This window comes from Manduca sexta, unplaced genomic scaffold (genome assembly GCF_014839805.1).
Source record: "Manduca sexta isolate Smith_Timp_Sample1 unplaced genomic scaffold, JHU_Msex_v1.0 HiC_scaffold_3097, whole genome shotgun sequence".
Classification (NCBI taxonomy): domain Eukaryota; kingdom Metazoa; phylum Arthropoda; class Insecta; order Lepidoptera; family Sphingidae; genus Manduca; species Manduca sexta.
In genome coordinates, this window is record NW_023594128.1 from 1 (window position 1) to 13678 (window position 13678).

At 63.8% G+C, this 13678-nt stretch overlaps 1 protein-coding gene across 1 annotated transcript; it reads right to left on the reverse strand.

Annotated features, from left to right (window-relative positions):
* Window positions 1-1965: 1965 nt before the first annotated feature.
* LOC119192741 (brain acid soluble protein 1-like) lies at window positions 1966-2796 on the reverse strand. The gene is made up of 2 exons (XM_037446500.1): window positions 2677-2796; window positions 1966-2628 (listed from the first exon to the last, which is right to left on the reverse strand). The coding sequence occupies exons 1-2, from the start codon at window positions 2794-2796 to the stop codon at window positions 1966-1968; spliced, it is 783 nt and encodes a 260-aa protein (XP_037302397.1).
* Window positions 2797-13678: the final 10882 nt, after the last annotated feature.

Here is a 13678-nt window from a genome sequence, read left to right on the forward strand (position 1 = left end):
TGGCCGACCCTCCTCGAGATGCTCGACGAGGCGCGCGTGTATAATACGCTCAAAAGTTTGGCGACCTCGTCGAGCAGCACGATGGGGTAGGCCGACGGCGACTCTGCGGGTCTCCCCTTCTAAGCAGGACGAGCTTCCCGACTTTCCAACGCGCCGGGAAGACGCCCTGCACCATACAGGCGGAGAATAGACTGCGGAGCCGCGGCCCCAAGTACTGAGGGCTAACACCCAGGCTTTCCCGGGATGCTGTCGAGACCCGGGGCGGTGTTTTTGCCCCGCAGTCGAAACACTGCCGCCCGCATTTCCGCGGGCGAAACCTCTGGAATATCCCTTGCCGAAAGCTCTGACGACGATGACGCCACTTCCGGTGGCGCCATCGGTGGAGGAGTGGTCTCCCGGTGGCCGGGAACAAGGCCGCGACAACGTTGGCCAACAGATCTGGCCTGAGACTCTCCGACAGTGGGGGCGCCGCCGAACGAAGCTTGTTCATAACTAGCTTGTATGGGCGCCCCCACGGGTCCGCGTCGAGAGTCTCCAAAAACTCCCTACGTGCCGCGACCTTGGCCCTATGAATGGCCACCCGCAGCGCTCTTCGCCTCTTTGTAGAGGCCGTAGAGCTGCCGCCCTGGTCTTCGTGCTCACTGCTGCGAATGCGGCGGCGGCGATGCCTGGCGCATCGGCGGCGCGCAGCCACGCATGACGCGCGCAACTGAGCTAACTCCGCCGACCACCAGTACACCTCCCGCGGGGAGGACGACGGAGCGCCCGGGGCATGGCGGCGTCGCAGACATCCGACATTGCCTCCCCGAACCACCTGCCTCCTGCTCTACCCGAACCGGACCCTCCGGCTCGGGGAGCCACGACATTGCCAGAGCGGCCAGCCTCTAGGCCTCCTTTGTCGAGGCGCCTTAACGCCCACCGCGGGCCGTCCTGTCGAGGGGCACTCGGTCCACCAATATTGGGCCGGATACTCGGGGCGCGGAGACATCGAACCTTATATAACGGTGGTCCGACAGCGTCTCCACGCCCACGAGGACTCTCCAGCCCTGACACGACGTGCGACGGCGGGCTCCCAAACGACAAATCCACAATAGACCCGCCGTTGTGCCGCACGCACGTGTCCACCGACCCCTGTTCAGGACGACCGACGGAAATCGCCCATTTCTCCAGGACCTCACCGCGAGCGTCGGTCGCCGGCGAACCCCAGACCGCGGACTTCGCGTTGAAGTCGCCGGCGACGATCGCCGGGTGAGGTTGGCCCTGCTCAACCAGGGCCCCCAGCCGAACGAGAAAGGATTCGAACTCGGCCAGAGGTCTGTTGGGGGATTTTGCACCGACCACTGCGCCAGGCTTTGGGACAACAGGTCCTGGGCGCGGGCGCAGTGGTTGATGTTCGCCTGGAGGAAGCTTAGGTCCATTATTGATGGGCGATCTCCTCCACGTCCATCTCGGCCACTGGTTGCAGGGCCTGCCGCCTGCGGCTGGGACAGAACCTCAGCCGCGGCGGCATTCCTTCCTGGGGGCGGCGCCGGTTGCGTCGGGAGGGGCAGAACAAGCCTTCCCCGAGCCGGTGCCTGGCGGCCTGCCGGCGGCAGCGCAGACTGCGCAGTTCGCCGGGGCCTTGCACTCACGGGCTTTGTGGCCCGCTTGACCGCAGCGGTAGCAAAGGTCGCTGCGGTCCACCGCGCAGTCGCAGCGCTCCCGGACGTGTCCGGACTCCAGGCACCGGAAGCACCGCATCGGCCGCGACTCGAGGACGGTCACCCGAGCCGCGGTCCAGCCAATAAGTATGCGGGCCGCCCCCTAACCTTTTGCGCCGCCTTAATAGGCATCCTGACCCAGGCTGTCCCTACACCGGATCGATCAGGGCGAATTTGCCCAACTTTATCGCCTCTACGGCGCACTCACCGGCCTTGGAGAGGGCCGCTGCGACTGATTCTGGGGTGGCTGTATAGTCCAGCTCACTTAGCCGCAGTTCCATTCTTCGTGGGCCGGGAGATTTTGATATCTTCCGACCCTTGCGAAACACTCCCTCAGCCTTGCGGCGAGGGAGTCGGCCCTCTCTTCAGAATTCGCCCCGGGCACCTCGTACATTGGGGCGCCCGTGGCCGCAAACTTTGGCCTCATCTTGCTTATTTCAAGGCCGGTGAGGTCTACCTTATTTTGGGCGTCCGTCAGACGCTCTTGTAAGTTAGGCCCTTCGCAATTGCTGCTGGTGTGAGAGATGACTACGGCCGCAGAACGTGGCGGCCGCAGTTTTGGCCTTCCGGCGCGTCGGTTTCGGCGGTGCGTGCTATTTGTTGGCGCTGCTGCCGGCTTCTTCTTCTTTCTTCTGACCACCTCGACCCACGGCGTGTCCACGTTAGCCGGGGCTGGCGGCAGCACGCGGGCTCTGGAGCAGGTTGGGCTGGAGGCGGTCCGTTCTTCTTGCCCTTTGGGGCTTTTGTTTCGGCGTCTCTCTCCTTCGGTCCTGGTCTTCGCCGTCGCTGCCGTCGTAGTCGCCGGGGCGGTGGAGGGACCCGCGAGGGGTTGTGGCGGCGCACTGGAGGGCCCAGCGACTGGGGCAGGGAGGGGGGCGGGAGCGGGAGCGGGTTGGGCTGTTCCCTTCTCTTTCCTTTTCCCTTTGCTCTTGGCCGGGTTATTGTTCGGCGCCCCTCAAACATATCCGCTCGTCACGGGGAGTTCTGTGTCCCCAGAGGCGGTCCTTCTTTCGTGGGCGAGGGTGGGCCTTTGGGCTGGCCCCATCAGGGCCGACTCCAGCCTGGCTTGGACCCTCGCTTCCACCATCGCCAGCATCTCCTCCGTCGATGACTTGTTTGCGGACGCCTCCAGGTCTTCGAGGCGTCGTTTTAGGGTGGCATTCTCTCCTTCATGGCCTTCATGTTGGCTTCAAGACGGGCACTGTGTTCCTGCCACTTCTTTATTTCCTCCTCGAGGCGCGCAATGACAGCGGACTCAGGCTGTTCCACGTACTTCACGATCTTGTCCGTGACCCAGTTAAGCGCCTTCGAAGTGCCTTTAGGTTGCCTGACTCACGACATTGCGAACAACCTGGGTGCACTTACGGAGGTCTTCCTTGAGTACTGGACGGTCTCTTCGGTGTCTGATATTCTGGGGACCGGCGACTTGATAAATTGCAGCTGGTCCTCCAGCTCCTTCTCTGCGTCTTTCCGCGCCGCTTCCCGTTGTAGCCTGTCACGCTCCAACTGGGCTTTCTTGAGGCCGACGTACTTGCCCACTGAGGGCGGGCGTCCTCTCATTCTGCCGTCGATCGCCTGCGTCTTCGGCGCCGGTTCGTCGGTGTCGCTGGTCAAACTGAGCTGCGAAAAGCTGTTTCTTGTTTGCGACTTCCTTCTCCAAAGAGCTTTGCTCCTCACGGTAGAGCCACTCGCTCGAGTCCGTGTCCAGGCTCAACGGCTGCGCGAATTCGGCTGCCACCTCCATGGGCATCGCGCCCGTTATCTCCTTCGCTACATCTTCGTCGTTGGGCTTGCACCCTTCGACCACCGCCTCTCCGGACGAAACCGGAGAAGGCAACTTCGTCAATAAAATTATTGGGGTTTTGTTTTGATTGGGTTTCCATAATTGTTCCCACGAGTATGGGGAAAGGGTGGTCCGCCCAGGCAGAGCCCCCTGTACCTGGGTAAGCCTAGCGTAACCCGCACAGAGTGTCGGCCGGTACTCTGGCGGGGTCGCACTCGAGACCGAACTACCCATCGGCCATGCATCCCTCGCGGTGCGCCGCCGCTTGAGATTCGGGGTGATTTTTATAGAGGTTTTCTTCCTCGCGGGCCGGGCGGTTAAGCCAAGACCCTCGGTCCGGCAGGAGCGCGAGACATATCCACAGACCTCCATACCGGTTTACGATTTATGACGGTGGCAATGAAGGGGAAAATCCCCCCCACTGCCTGCTCGGGGCGGGGTGAGCGCACACCGAGCCCGCCGACACCCCCGGGACGGAACCGGGAGCTGCCCGAAATGGGCCCCACGACGTTGGCCTAGTCGACGGCGGGAAATATCGTCAGCGGGCCTACTCGCCAACGCCACAAGTGACGGAGAGACTGGTCGACGACGACACTGTCCGACGGCGTAACTAGACGGCGGCCGCCGCAAGAGGCGACGACCGTCAACAACTCGTTGTCAGGATATTCGCCGGCGAGCAGATCAGCCTGATCGGTCTGATCGACGCGCCGTTGCCCAGGGTGCACCACGAGGAGGTTTCCTGACCTAGCACCCCAACCTAACCTAACCTAACCTAACCTAACCTAACCTAACCTTTTTTTTTGGTTTCGCGGAGAAAGTGCCTTATGACTACCGCCCAGCCTTCGCGGGGGGCGACTGAGCGGTTATGTTGGGGTCACCGTGCCTTACGACCCGACGTTGCGCCGCCCGGAATTGATGTAGACCTTCGGGCGACCGCCGGGCCGAGTCCCTAACCTATGTACAACGCACGGCATACCAACTAAAACTCCGCGGTGGCCCTCTTCGGCGCATTAGGGACGGCTGCGGGCTTCCTCTGACGTTGAAATGTCTAGTCTGCGACCGCAACCGCCCCTGCGCGGTGCCGCCTTGCGGCCCGTCTCCTATGGGGGGCTCCCAAAGCCCCCGCGCACCGAAGGACGCCCTCGGCGTCTACGGCAGCATGAGGCCAACACCACACTGCCGCCCATCCCGGGGGTCAACCGAAAGTGTGCGATGAACGCACTACACGCACTGAAAAGTGCGCGCGCACTAGGACGGACAGCCCCTGCTGCCCGCCGACGACCCCTTCGTGGCCCCTATTAGTCGCCTTTTACGACAGGCAGGGGATACCGTGGTGGTATTCTCCAAACGCCCCCATTCCACAGGGCGGGAGACGCCGGTCAGTCGTCCACCCGGCGCCTCCTACGTCTCCTCTGACGGCGGGAGGGATCCTCCCTCTCTCGATCCCTCTCGGCACTCTCCTTCTGCGAGAGGACCACCTCGCAGAAGTGGGCCACCGCACGCCAGGCCTCCGGGCTGCCGACCATGGAAGCGACCACGGCCGGCAGCGAGAGGTCTCCTCCGACGACTGACACGAGAGCGCTGCGCTCATCGTCCCAGGCTGGGCAAGACTCCAACGTATGTTGGGCCGTATCCCGCGGGCAGTTGTCACAATGGTGACACACGGCGCAACTATCCTACTATCTGACACAGGTACTCCCCGAAGCACCCATGCCCGGTGAGCACCTGCGTCAGGCGAAATGTCGCCGCGCCGTGGCGCCTGTCCAGCCACTGTGCAAAGACAGGACGCACTGCCGCTACGGCCCGAAGCCCCGCTGACGGGGCCTCCAGCCTGAGACGCCACTCCTCCACGGCGGCTCGCCGTAAGGAGGCCCTTTTGGCCTCCACCTCTTTCAGGGCCGGACGCTGCCCGTTCCTGAACGCCTCCTCCCTCCAATGAAAAGTATCGGAGAGGGCTTTGGCGTCCAGATCCCAGGGCAGGAATCCGGCCAAAAGACAAGCCGCCTCGTACGAGACCGTGCGGTACGCCCGTATGGCCCGCTGCGCTACGACCCGCTGCGGGCCCCGCAGGAGAGCGGCAGAACGCCCTCCCAGGGCGTCAGCCCAGACCGGGCTGCCGTACAACGCCATAGACCGCACGACCCCGTGGTACAACCTTCGGCAAGGGATACCAGGACCTTTCCCAGGTTGGGCAGCAGGCTAGAAAGAGCGCCCGCTGCCCTGGACAACTTTGTCCGCAACTTTTCAAAATGGGCGCGGAATTCCCACCGGCTGTCCAAAATCAGACCTAAATACTTCATCGTTTTACCGATGGGAATCCGCACCCCCTCAACCACGATGTGGGCACCGGCCGGTGGCCCCCGCCGAGGCCCGTGGAAACAGATGGCCTCGGTCTTCTCGAGGGCCACCTCCAAACCTAAACGCCTGATTCGGCTCACTACGTGGCCGGTGCCCACCGCCGCCAGGATCGCGGCGTCCTGGAAAGTCTTAGACGTCGCCGTGACCAACGTGTCATCCGCATAACACGTCACGTCGACGCCCCAGAGATTGGCACCACGGAGCACCCAGTCGTACCCGATGTTCCACAAGAGAGGGCCTAGAACCGACCCCTGTGGAACACCGCACGACATCGCTCTTCGGTGCCACCCGTCGGCGCCGGATACACCACGTACCTGTCGGAGAGGTACGCGCGCACCAGACGCCTGAGATAGGGCGGCACCACGTGGTACCGCAGTGCTTCGTTGATGCATGGCCAGGGGAGCGAATTGAAAGCGTTAGAAATGTCTAACGAGACGGCGATAATCACCATTCCCCTGGCCACTGCTTCCTCCGCCTGCGACTTGACCCGCAGAATCGCGTGGACAGTTGAGCGTCCACTCCTAAAACCAAACTGTTTGTCGGCCAAAATTTGGACCGACCCTCTCGAGATGCTCGACGAGGCGCGCGTGTATAATACGCTCAAAAGTTTGGCGACCTCGTCGAGCAGCACGATGGGCCGGTAGGCCGACGGCGACTCTGCGGGTCTCCCCTCTTTCTTAAGCAGGACGAGCTTCCCGGTCTTCCACCGCGCCGGGAAGACGCCCTGCACCATACAGGCGGAGAATAGGCTACGGAGCCGCGGCCCCAGGTACTCGAGGGCTAACACCCAGGCTTTCCCGGGGATGCCGTCGAGACCCGGGGCGGTGTTTTGCCCCGCAGCCGAAACACTGCCGCCCGCATTTCCGCGGGCGAAACCTCTGGGATATCCCTTGCCGAAAACGACGATGACGCCACTTCCGGTGGCGCCATCGGTGGAGGAGTGGTATCCTCGGTGGCCGGGAACAAGGCCGCGACAACGTTGGCCAGGGGGGGGCGCCGCCGGACGAAGCTTGTTCATGACGAGCTTGTATGGGCGCCCCCACGGGTCCGCGTCGAGAGTCTCCACAAACTCCTTACGTGCCGCGACCTTGGCCCTGTGCACGGCCACCCGCAGCGCTCTCTTCGCCTCTTTATAGAGGCCGTAGAGCTGCCGCTCCCGGTCTTCATGGTCTCGTGCGCGAATACGGCGGCGGCGATGCCTGGCGTATCGGCGGCGCGCAGCCACGCAAGACGCGCGCAACTGCGCTAACTCCGCCGACCACCAGTACACTCTCCCGCCGCGGAGGACGACGGAGCGCCCGGGGCATGGCGGCGTCGCAAACGTCCGACATTGCCACCCCGAACCACTCCGCCTCCTGCTCGACCCTCACCGGACCCTCCGGCTCGGGGAGCCACGAGACTGCCAGAGCGGCCAGCTCTAGGGCCTCCTTGTCGAGGCGCCTTAATGCCCACCGCGGGCCGTCCTGACCAGGGGCACTCGGTCCACCAATGGGCTGGTTACGTTGACTCGTGGGCGCGGCGACATCGAACCTTATATATCGATGATCCGATAGTGTCTCCGCGTCCACGAGGACCCTCCAGCCACGGACACGACGTGCGACGACGGGGCACCCAAACGACAAATCAACGATTGACCCGCCGTTGTGCCGCACGCACGTGTCCACCGACCCCTGTTCAGAACGGCCAGGCCGACGGAGATCGCCCATTCCTCCAGGACCTCACCGCGAGCGTCGGTCGCCGGCGAACCCCAGACCGCGGATTTCGCGTTGAAGTCACCGGCGACGATCGTCGGGTGAGGTTGGCCCTGCTCAACCAGGGCCCCCCAGCCGAACGAGGAAAGATTCGAACTCGGCCAGGGTCTGTTGGGGAGAAATAAACTCCAACTATCCACAATTCCCCCAACAGAGCCGCGACGCATCCCTGGCCCTTCTCGACTTTTGCGAAGGGCGGGGAGCCAGCGGCACCCTGGGTGATGATGGCCACCGACCCGTCGATGTCCCCTACCCAGTTATCTCGGGGCGGGACAAAATACGGTTCGGCGACCACGGCCACTTGCACCGACCACTGCGCCAGGCTTTGGGACAACAGGTCCTGGGCGCGGGCGCAGTGGTTGATGTTCGCCTGGAGGAAACTTATATCCATTATTGATGGGCGATCTCCTCCACGTCCATCTCGGCCACTGCCTGTTGCGGTGGGCTCTGCCGCCTGCGGCTGGGACAGAACCTCAGCCGCAGGCGCATTCCTTCTTTGGGGCGGCGCCGGTTGCGACGGGAGGGGCAGCGCATGCCTTCCCCTAAGCGGTGCCCGGCGGGCCTGCCAGCGGCCGCGCAGACTGCGCAGTTCGGCGGGGCCTTACATTCTCGGATCTTGTGGCCCGCCTGGCCGCAGCGGTAGCAAAGGTCGCTGCGGTCCACTGCGCAGTCGCAGCGCTCCCGGACGTGCCCGGACTCCAGGCACCGGAAACACCGCATTGGCCGCGACTCTAGGACGGTCACCTTAGCCGCGGTCCAGCCTATTAAGATGCGGCCCGCCCCCTTGACCTTTTGGGCCGCCTTTATGGGCATTTTCACCCAGGCGGTCCCTACACCTGACCGATCGGGGCGAATCTGCCCTACTTTAATTAGCTCCGAGGAGCACTCACCGGCCTGGAGAGGGCCGCTGCGACTGACTCCGGAGTGGCCGTGTAGTCCAGCTCCGTCAGCCGCAGTTCTACAGTCTTTGTGGGTCGGGATACTTTCATCCTCCGACCCGAGGCACTCCCTCAGCCTTGCGGCAAGGGAGTCGGCCCTCTTCGGAGTTGGCCCCGGGCACCTCGTACATTGGGGCGCCCGTGGCCGCAAACTTGGCCTCAACCTGCTGATATCAAGGCCGGTGAGGTCAACTCTCGCCTGGGCGTCCGTCAGTACTTGTTTGTACGACAGCCCCTTGGCCACCGCCGACGGCGTTAGGGAAATGATAACCGCCGCGGAGCGTGGCGGCCGCAATTTGGGCTCCGCCCTGCGCGTCGGCTGCGGCGGCTGTGCATTGGCCGCTTGCGCTGTAGCGGGCTTCCCTTTCTTTGACTTCTTGGCCACCACTACCCACGGCGTATCCATTGACGCAGGGGCCGGCGGCAGCAACCTTTTTTTTTTTTTTTTTTTTTTGTTTTCGCGGAGAAAGTGCCTTATGACTACCGCCCAGCCTTCATGGGGGGCGACTGAGCGGTTATGTTGGGGTCACCGTGCCTTACGACCCGGCGTTGCGCCGCCCGGATTTGATGTCAGCCTTCGGGCGACCGCCGGGCCGAGTCCCTAACCTATGTACAACGCACGGCATACCAACTAAAACTCCGCGGTGGCCCTCTTCGGCGCATTAGGGACGGCTGCAGGCTTCCTCTGACGTTTGTCTAAGACTACAACTGCAGCCGCCCTGCGCGGTGCCGCCTAGTGCGGCCCGTCTCCTATTGTGGGGGCTCAGAAGCCCCCGCGCACCGAAGGACGCCCTCGGCGTCTACGGCAGCATGAGGCCTACTGCACACTGCCGTCCATCCCGGGGGCCAACCGAAAATTGTGCAAGAGCGCACAAAAAATGCACTAGGGCGGACAGCCCCCTGCTGCCCGCCGACGACCCCCATCGTGGCCCCTATTAGTCGCCTTTACGACAGGCAGGGGATACCGTGGTGGAATTCTCCAAACGCCCCCAATCCACAGGGCGGGAGACGCCGGTCAGTCGTCCACCCGGCGCCTCCTACGTCTCCTCTGGCGGCGAGAGGGATCCTCCCTCTCCCGATCCCTCTCGGCACCCTCCTTCTGCGAGATGACCACCTCGCAGAAGTGGGCCACCGCACGCCAGGCCTCTCGCTGCCGACCATGGAAGCGACCACGGCCGGCAGCGAGAGATCTCCTCCGACGACTGATCTGAGAGCGCTGCGCTCTTCGTCCCAGGCTGGACACAACGCCAAAGTGTGTTGAGCCGTATCCAGCGGGCAGTTGTCACAATGGTGACACACGGCCGACACCTCCGTACCACCGATCCGGCACAGATACTCACCGAAGCAGCCATGCCCGGTGAGTACCTGTGTCAACCGAAAGGTTGCCGCACCGTGGCGCCTGTCCAGCCACTCGGCAAAGACAGGCCGCACTGCCACGACGGTCCGGAGCCCCGCTGACGGGGCCTCCAGCCTGAGACGCCACTCCTCCACGGCGGCTCGCCGTAGGGAGGCCCTCATGGCCTCAACCTCCTTCGGGGCCGGACGCTGCCCGCGACTGAACGCCTCCTCCCGCCAGTGGAATACCTCTGACAGGGCTCTGGCGTCCAGATCCCAGGGCAGGAATCCGGCCAAAGACAAGCCGCCTCGAACGAGACCGTGCGGTACGCCCTGATCGCCCGCTGCGCTACTACCTCGCTGCGGGCCCCGCAGGAGAGCGACAGAACGCTCCCCCAGGGCGTCAGCCCAAACAGGGCTGCCGTACAGTGCCATGGACCGCACGACCCCGTGGTACAACCTTCGGCAAGGGATACCAGGACCTTCCAGGTTGGGCAGCAGGCTTGAAAGAGCGCCCGCTGCCCGGGACAATTTTGTCCGCAACACCGTGAAATGGGCGCGAAACTCCCATCGGCTATCTAAAACCAAACCCAAGTACTTCATACTCTTGCCGATGGGAATCCGCACCCCCCCCACAACGATGTGGGCACCGGCCGGTGGCCCTCTCCGAGGCCCATGAAAACAGATGGCCTCGGTTTTCTCGAGGGCCACCTTCAGCCCCAAGCGCCGAATGCGATCGACTACATGGCCGGTGCCCACCGCCGCCAGGATTGCGGCATCCTGGAAGGTCCCTGATGTCGCCGTGACCAGCGTGTCGTCAGCGTAGCAGGTCACGTCGACACCCCGGTGGTTGGTACCACGGAGCACCCAGTCGTACCCGATGTTCCACAGGAGAGGGCCCAAAACCGAGCCCTGTGGAACACCGCACGACATCGCTCTTCGGTGCCACCCGTCGACGCCCGGATACACCACGTCCCTGTCAGACAGATACGCGTGCACCAGACGCCGAAGATAGGGCGGCACCACGTGATACCGCAGTGCTTCGTGGATGCAGGGCCAGGGCAGCGAGTTAAATGCGTTGGAGATATCCAACGATATCGCTATAACTACGCTGCCTCTGGCCACTGCTTCCTCCGCCTGTGACTTCACCCGCAGAATCGCGTGGACGGTAGAACGTCCCTCCTGAAACCGTATTGGTTGTCGGCCAGATCTGGACCGACCCTCTCGAGATGCTCGACGAGGCGAGCATGGACGATGCGCTCGAAGAGTTTGGCGACCTCGTCGAGCAGCACGATGGGCCGGTAGGCCGACGGCGACTCTGCGGGCCGTCCTCCTTCTTCAGCAGGACGAGCTTCCCGGTTTTCCAACGCGCCGGGAAGACGCCCTGCTCCAAACAGGCGGAGAATAATCTGCGGAGCCTCGGACCCAGGTGCTCGAGGGCTAGCACCCACGCTCTACCGGGGATGCCGTCGAGCCCTGGGGCCGTGTGTTTGCTCCGCAGTCGAAGCACCGCCGCCCGCAATTCCGCGGGCGACACCTCCGGGATATCCCTTGCCGAACTCATTACCGACGATGACGCCACTTCCGGTGACGCCATCGGTGGAGGAGTGGTCTCCACGGTGGCCGGGAACAAGGCCGCGACTACACTGGCCAGAAGGTCTGGCCGGAGACTCTCCGACAGTGGGGCGCCGCTGGGCGAAGCTTGTTCATCACCAAGCGATAAGGGCGCCCCCACGGGTCCCCGTCGAGAGTCCCCAGGAACTCCTTTCGAGCCGCGACCTTGGCCCTATGAACGGCCACCCGCAGCGCTCTCTTCGCCTCTTTATAGAGGCCATAGAGCCGCCGCTCCTGGTCCTCGTGGTCCTGCCTTCTTCGCCTGCGGCGACGATGCCTGGCGTACCGGCGGCGCGCAGCAACGCAAAACGCACGCAACTGCGCTAACTCCGCCGACCACCAGTACACCTGCCGCCGCGGCGGACGACGGAGGCCCGGGGCATGGCGGCGTCGCATACGTCCGACATTGCCACCCCGAACCACTCCGCCTCCTGCTCGACCCGCACCGGAGACTCCGGTGCGGGGAGCCACGACACGACCAGAGCGGCCAGACCTAAGGCCTCCCTATCGAGGCGACGTAAAACCCACCGCAGGCCGCCCTGAACAGGGGCACTCGACACACCGCCGGGCTGGACACTCGCTGACGCGGAGACGTCGAACCTGATGTAACGATGGTCCGACAACGTCTCCACGCCCGCAAGGACTCTCCAGCCCCGAACACGACGCGCAACGGCGGGACTCCCAAACGACAGATCGACAATAGACCCGCCGTTGTGCCGCACGCACGTGTCCACCGACCCCTGTTCAGGACGACCAGGCCAATAGAGATCGCCCAGTCCTCCAGGACCTCGCCTCGAACGTCAGTCGCCGGCGAACCCCAAACCACAGATTTGGCGTTGAAGTCACCGGCGACGATCGTGGGGCGAGGTTGACCCTGTTCCACCAGGGACCCCAGCTGAATGAGAAACGTCTCGAATTCAGCTAGGGGTCTGTTGGGGGAAAAATACACTCCGACAATCCAAATGTCCCCCACAGAACCGCCCCACAGCCCGGGCCCTTCGCTACTTTTGTCGATGGGCGGGGAGCCGGCGGCTCCTGGTGATGATAGCTACCGAACCGCCAATGTCCCCTGCCCAGTTATCACGGGGAGGGACAAAATACGGCTCGGCAACCACGGCCACTTGCACCGACCACTGCGCCATGCTTTGGGACAACAGGTCCTGAGCGCGGGCGCAGTGGTTGATGTTCGCCTGGAGGAACTTTAAGTCCATTACTGGACGACCTCTACTACTTCCATCGCGACCTGCGGTGGGTCTGCCGTCTGTGGCTGGGACACGGCCACAGCGGCAGCAACACCACGTTTCGGGGGCGGCGCCGGTTACGGCGAGAGGGGCGGGACACGCCTTCCCCTCAGAGCCGGTGCCCGGCGGGCCTATCCGAAGCCGCGCAGACTGCGCAGTTCGGCGCGGCGCTACACTCGCGGGCTTTGTGACCCGCCTGACCGCAGCGATAACAAAGCTCGCTGCGGTCTACTGCACAGTCACAGCGCTCCCGCACATGCCCGGACTCCAGGCACCGGAAAGCACCGCATGGGCCGCGACTCGAGCACGGTCACCCGAGCCGCGGTCCAGCCGATCAGAATTCGGCTCGCCCCCGCACTTTTGGGCCGCCTTTATGGGCATCCGCACCCACGCTGCCCACCCGGAGCGATCGGGACGGATTGACCGACCTAATGCTCTCGGTGGAACACTCACCGGCCTTAGAGGGCCGCTGCGACTGACTCCTGGAGTAGCTTGTGTAATCCAGCTCCGTCAGTCGCAGTTCAACGGTTCTTCAGTGGGCCGGGAGATTTTAACGTCCTCCGACCCACTAAAACACTCCCTCAGCCTCGCGGCGAGGGAGTCGGCCCTCTCTTCGGAATTGGCCCCGGGCACCTCGTACATCGGGGCACCCGTGGCCGTAAATTTCGGCCTCAGCCTCGTAATGTCGAGGCCGGTGAGGTCCACCCTGCACTGAGCGTCGGTCAATACGCCCTTTGTAGTGAGCCCTTTCTCCACTGCCGCCGGCGTCAAAGAGATGATGACGGCCGCAGAGCGTGGCGGGCGAAGTCTCGGCTCGGCCCGACGCGACGGTTGCTGCGGGCTTGCAGCCGGCGCCGCACCGGACCTGGGCTTCTTCTCGTTTGCCCACCACGACCGTCCACTCTCTGTCCATCGACACTGGTGCCGGCGGCAGCGGACGGGGCTCACGTGGAGCCTG

Coding starts and splice junctions, on each gene's coding strand:
- LOC119192741 (XM_037446500.1), bottom strand. CDS start 2,796: ATGCTGGCGATGGTGGAAGCGAGGGTCCAAGCCAGGCTGGAGTCGGCC. Junction 2,629..2,676: donor CTGGGGACACAGAACTCCCC/GTGACGAGCGGA, acceptor AACCCGGCCAAG/AGCAAAGGGAAAAGGAAAGA.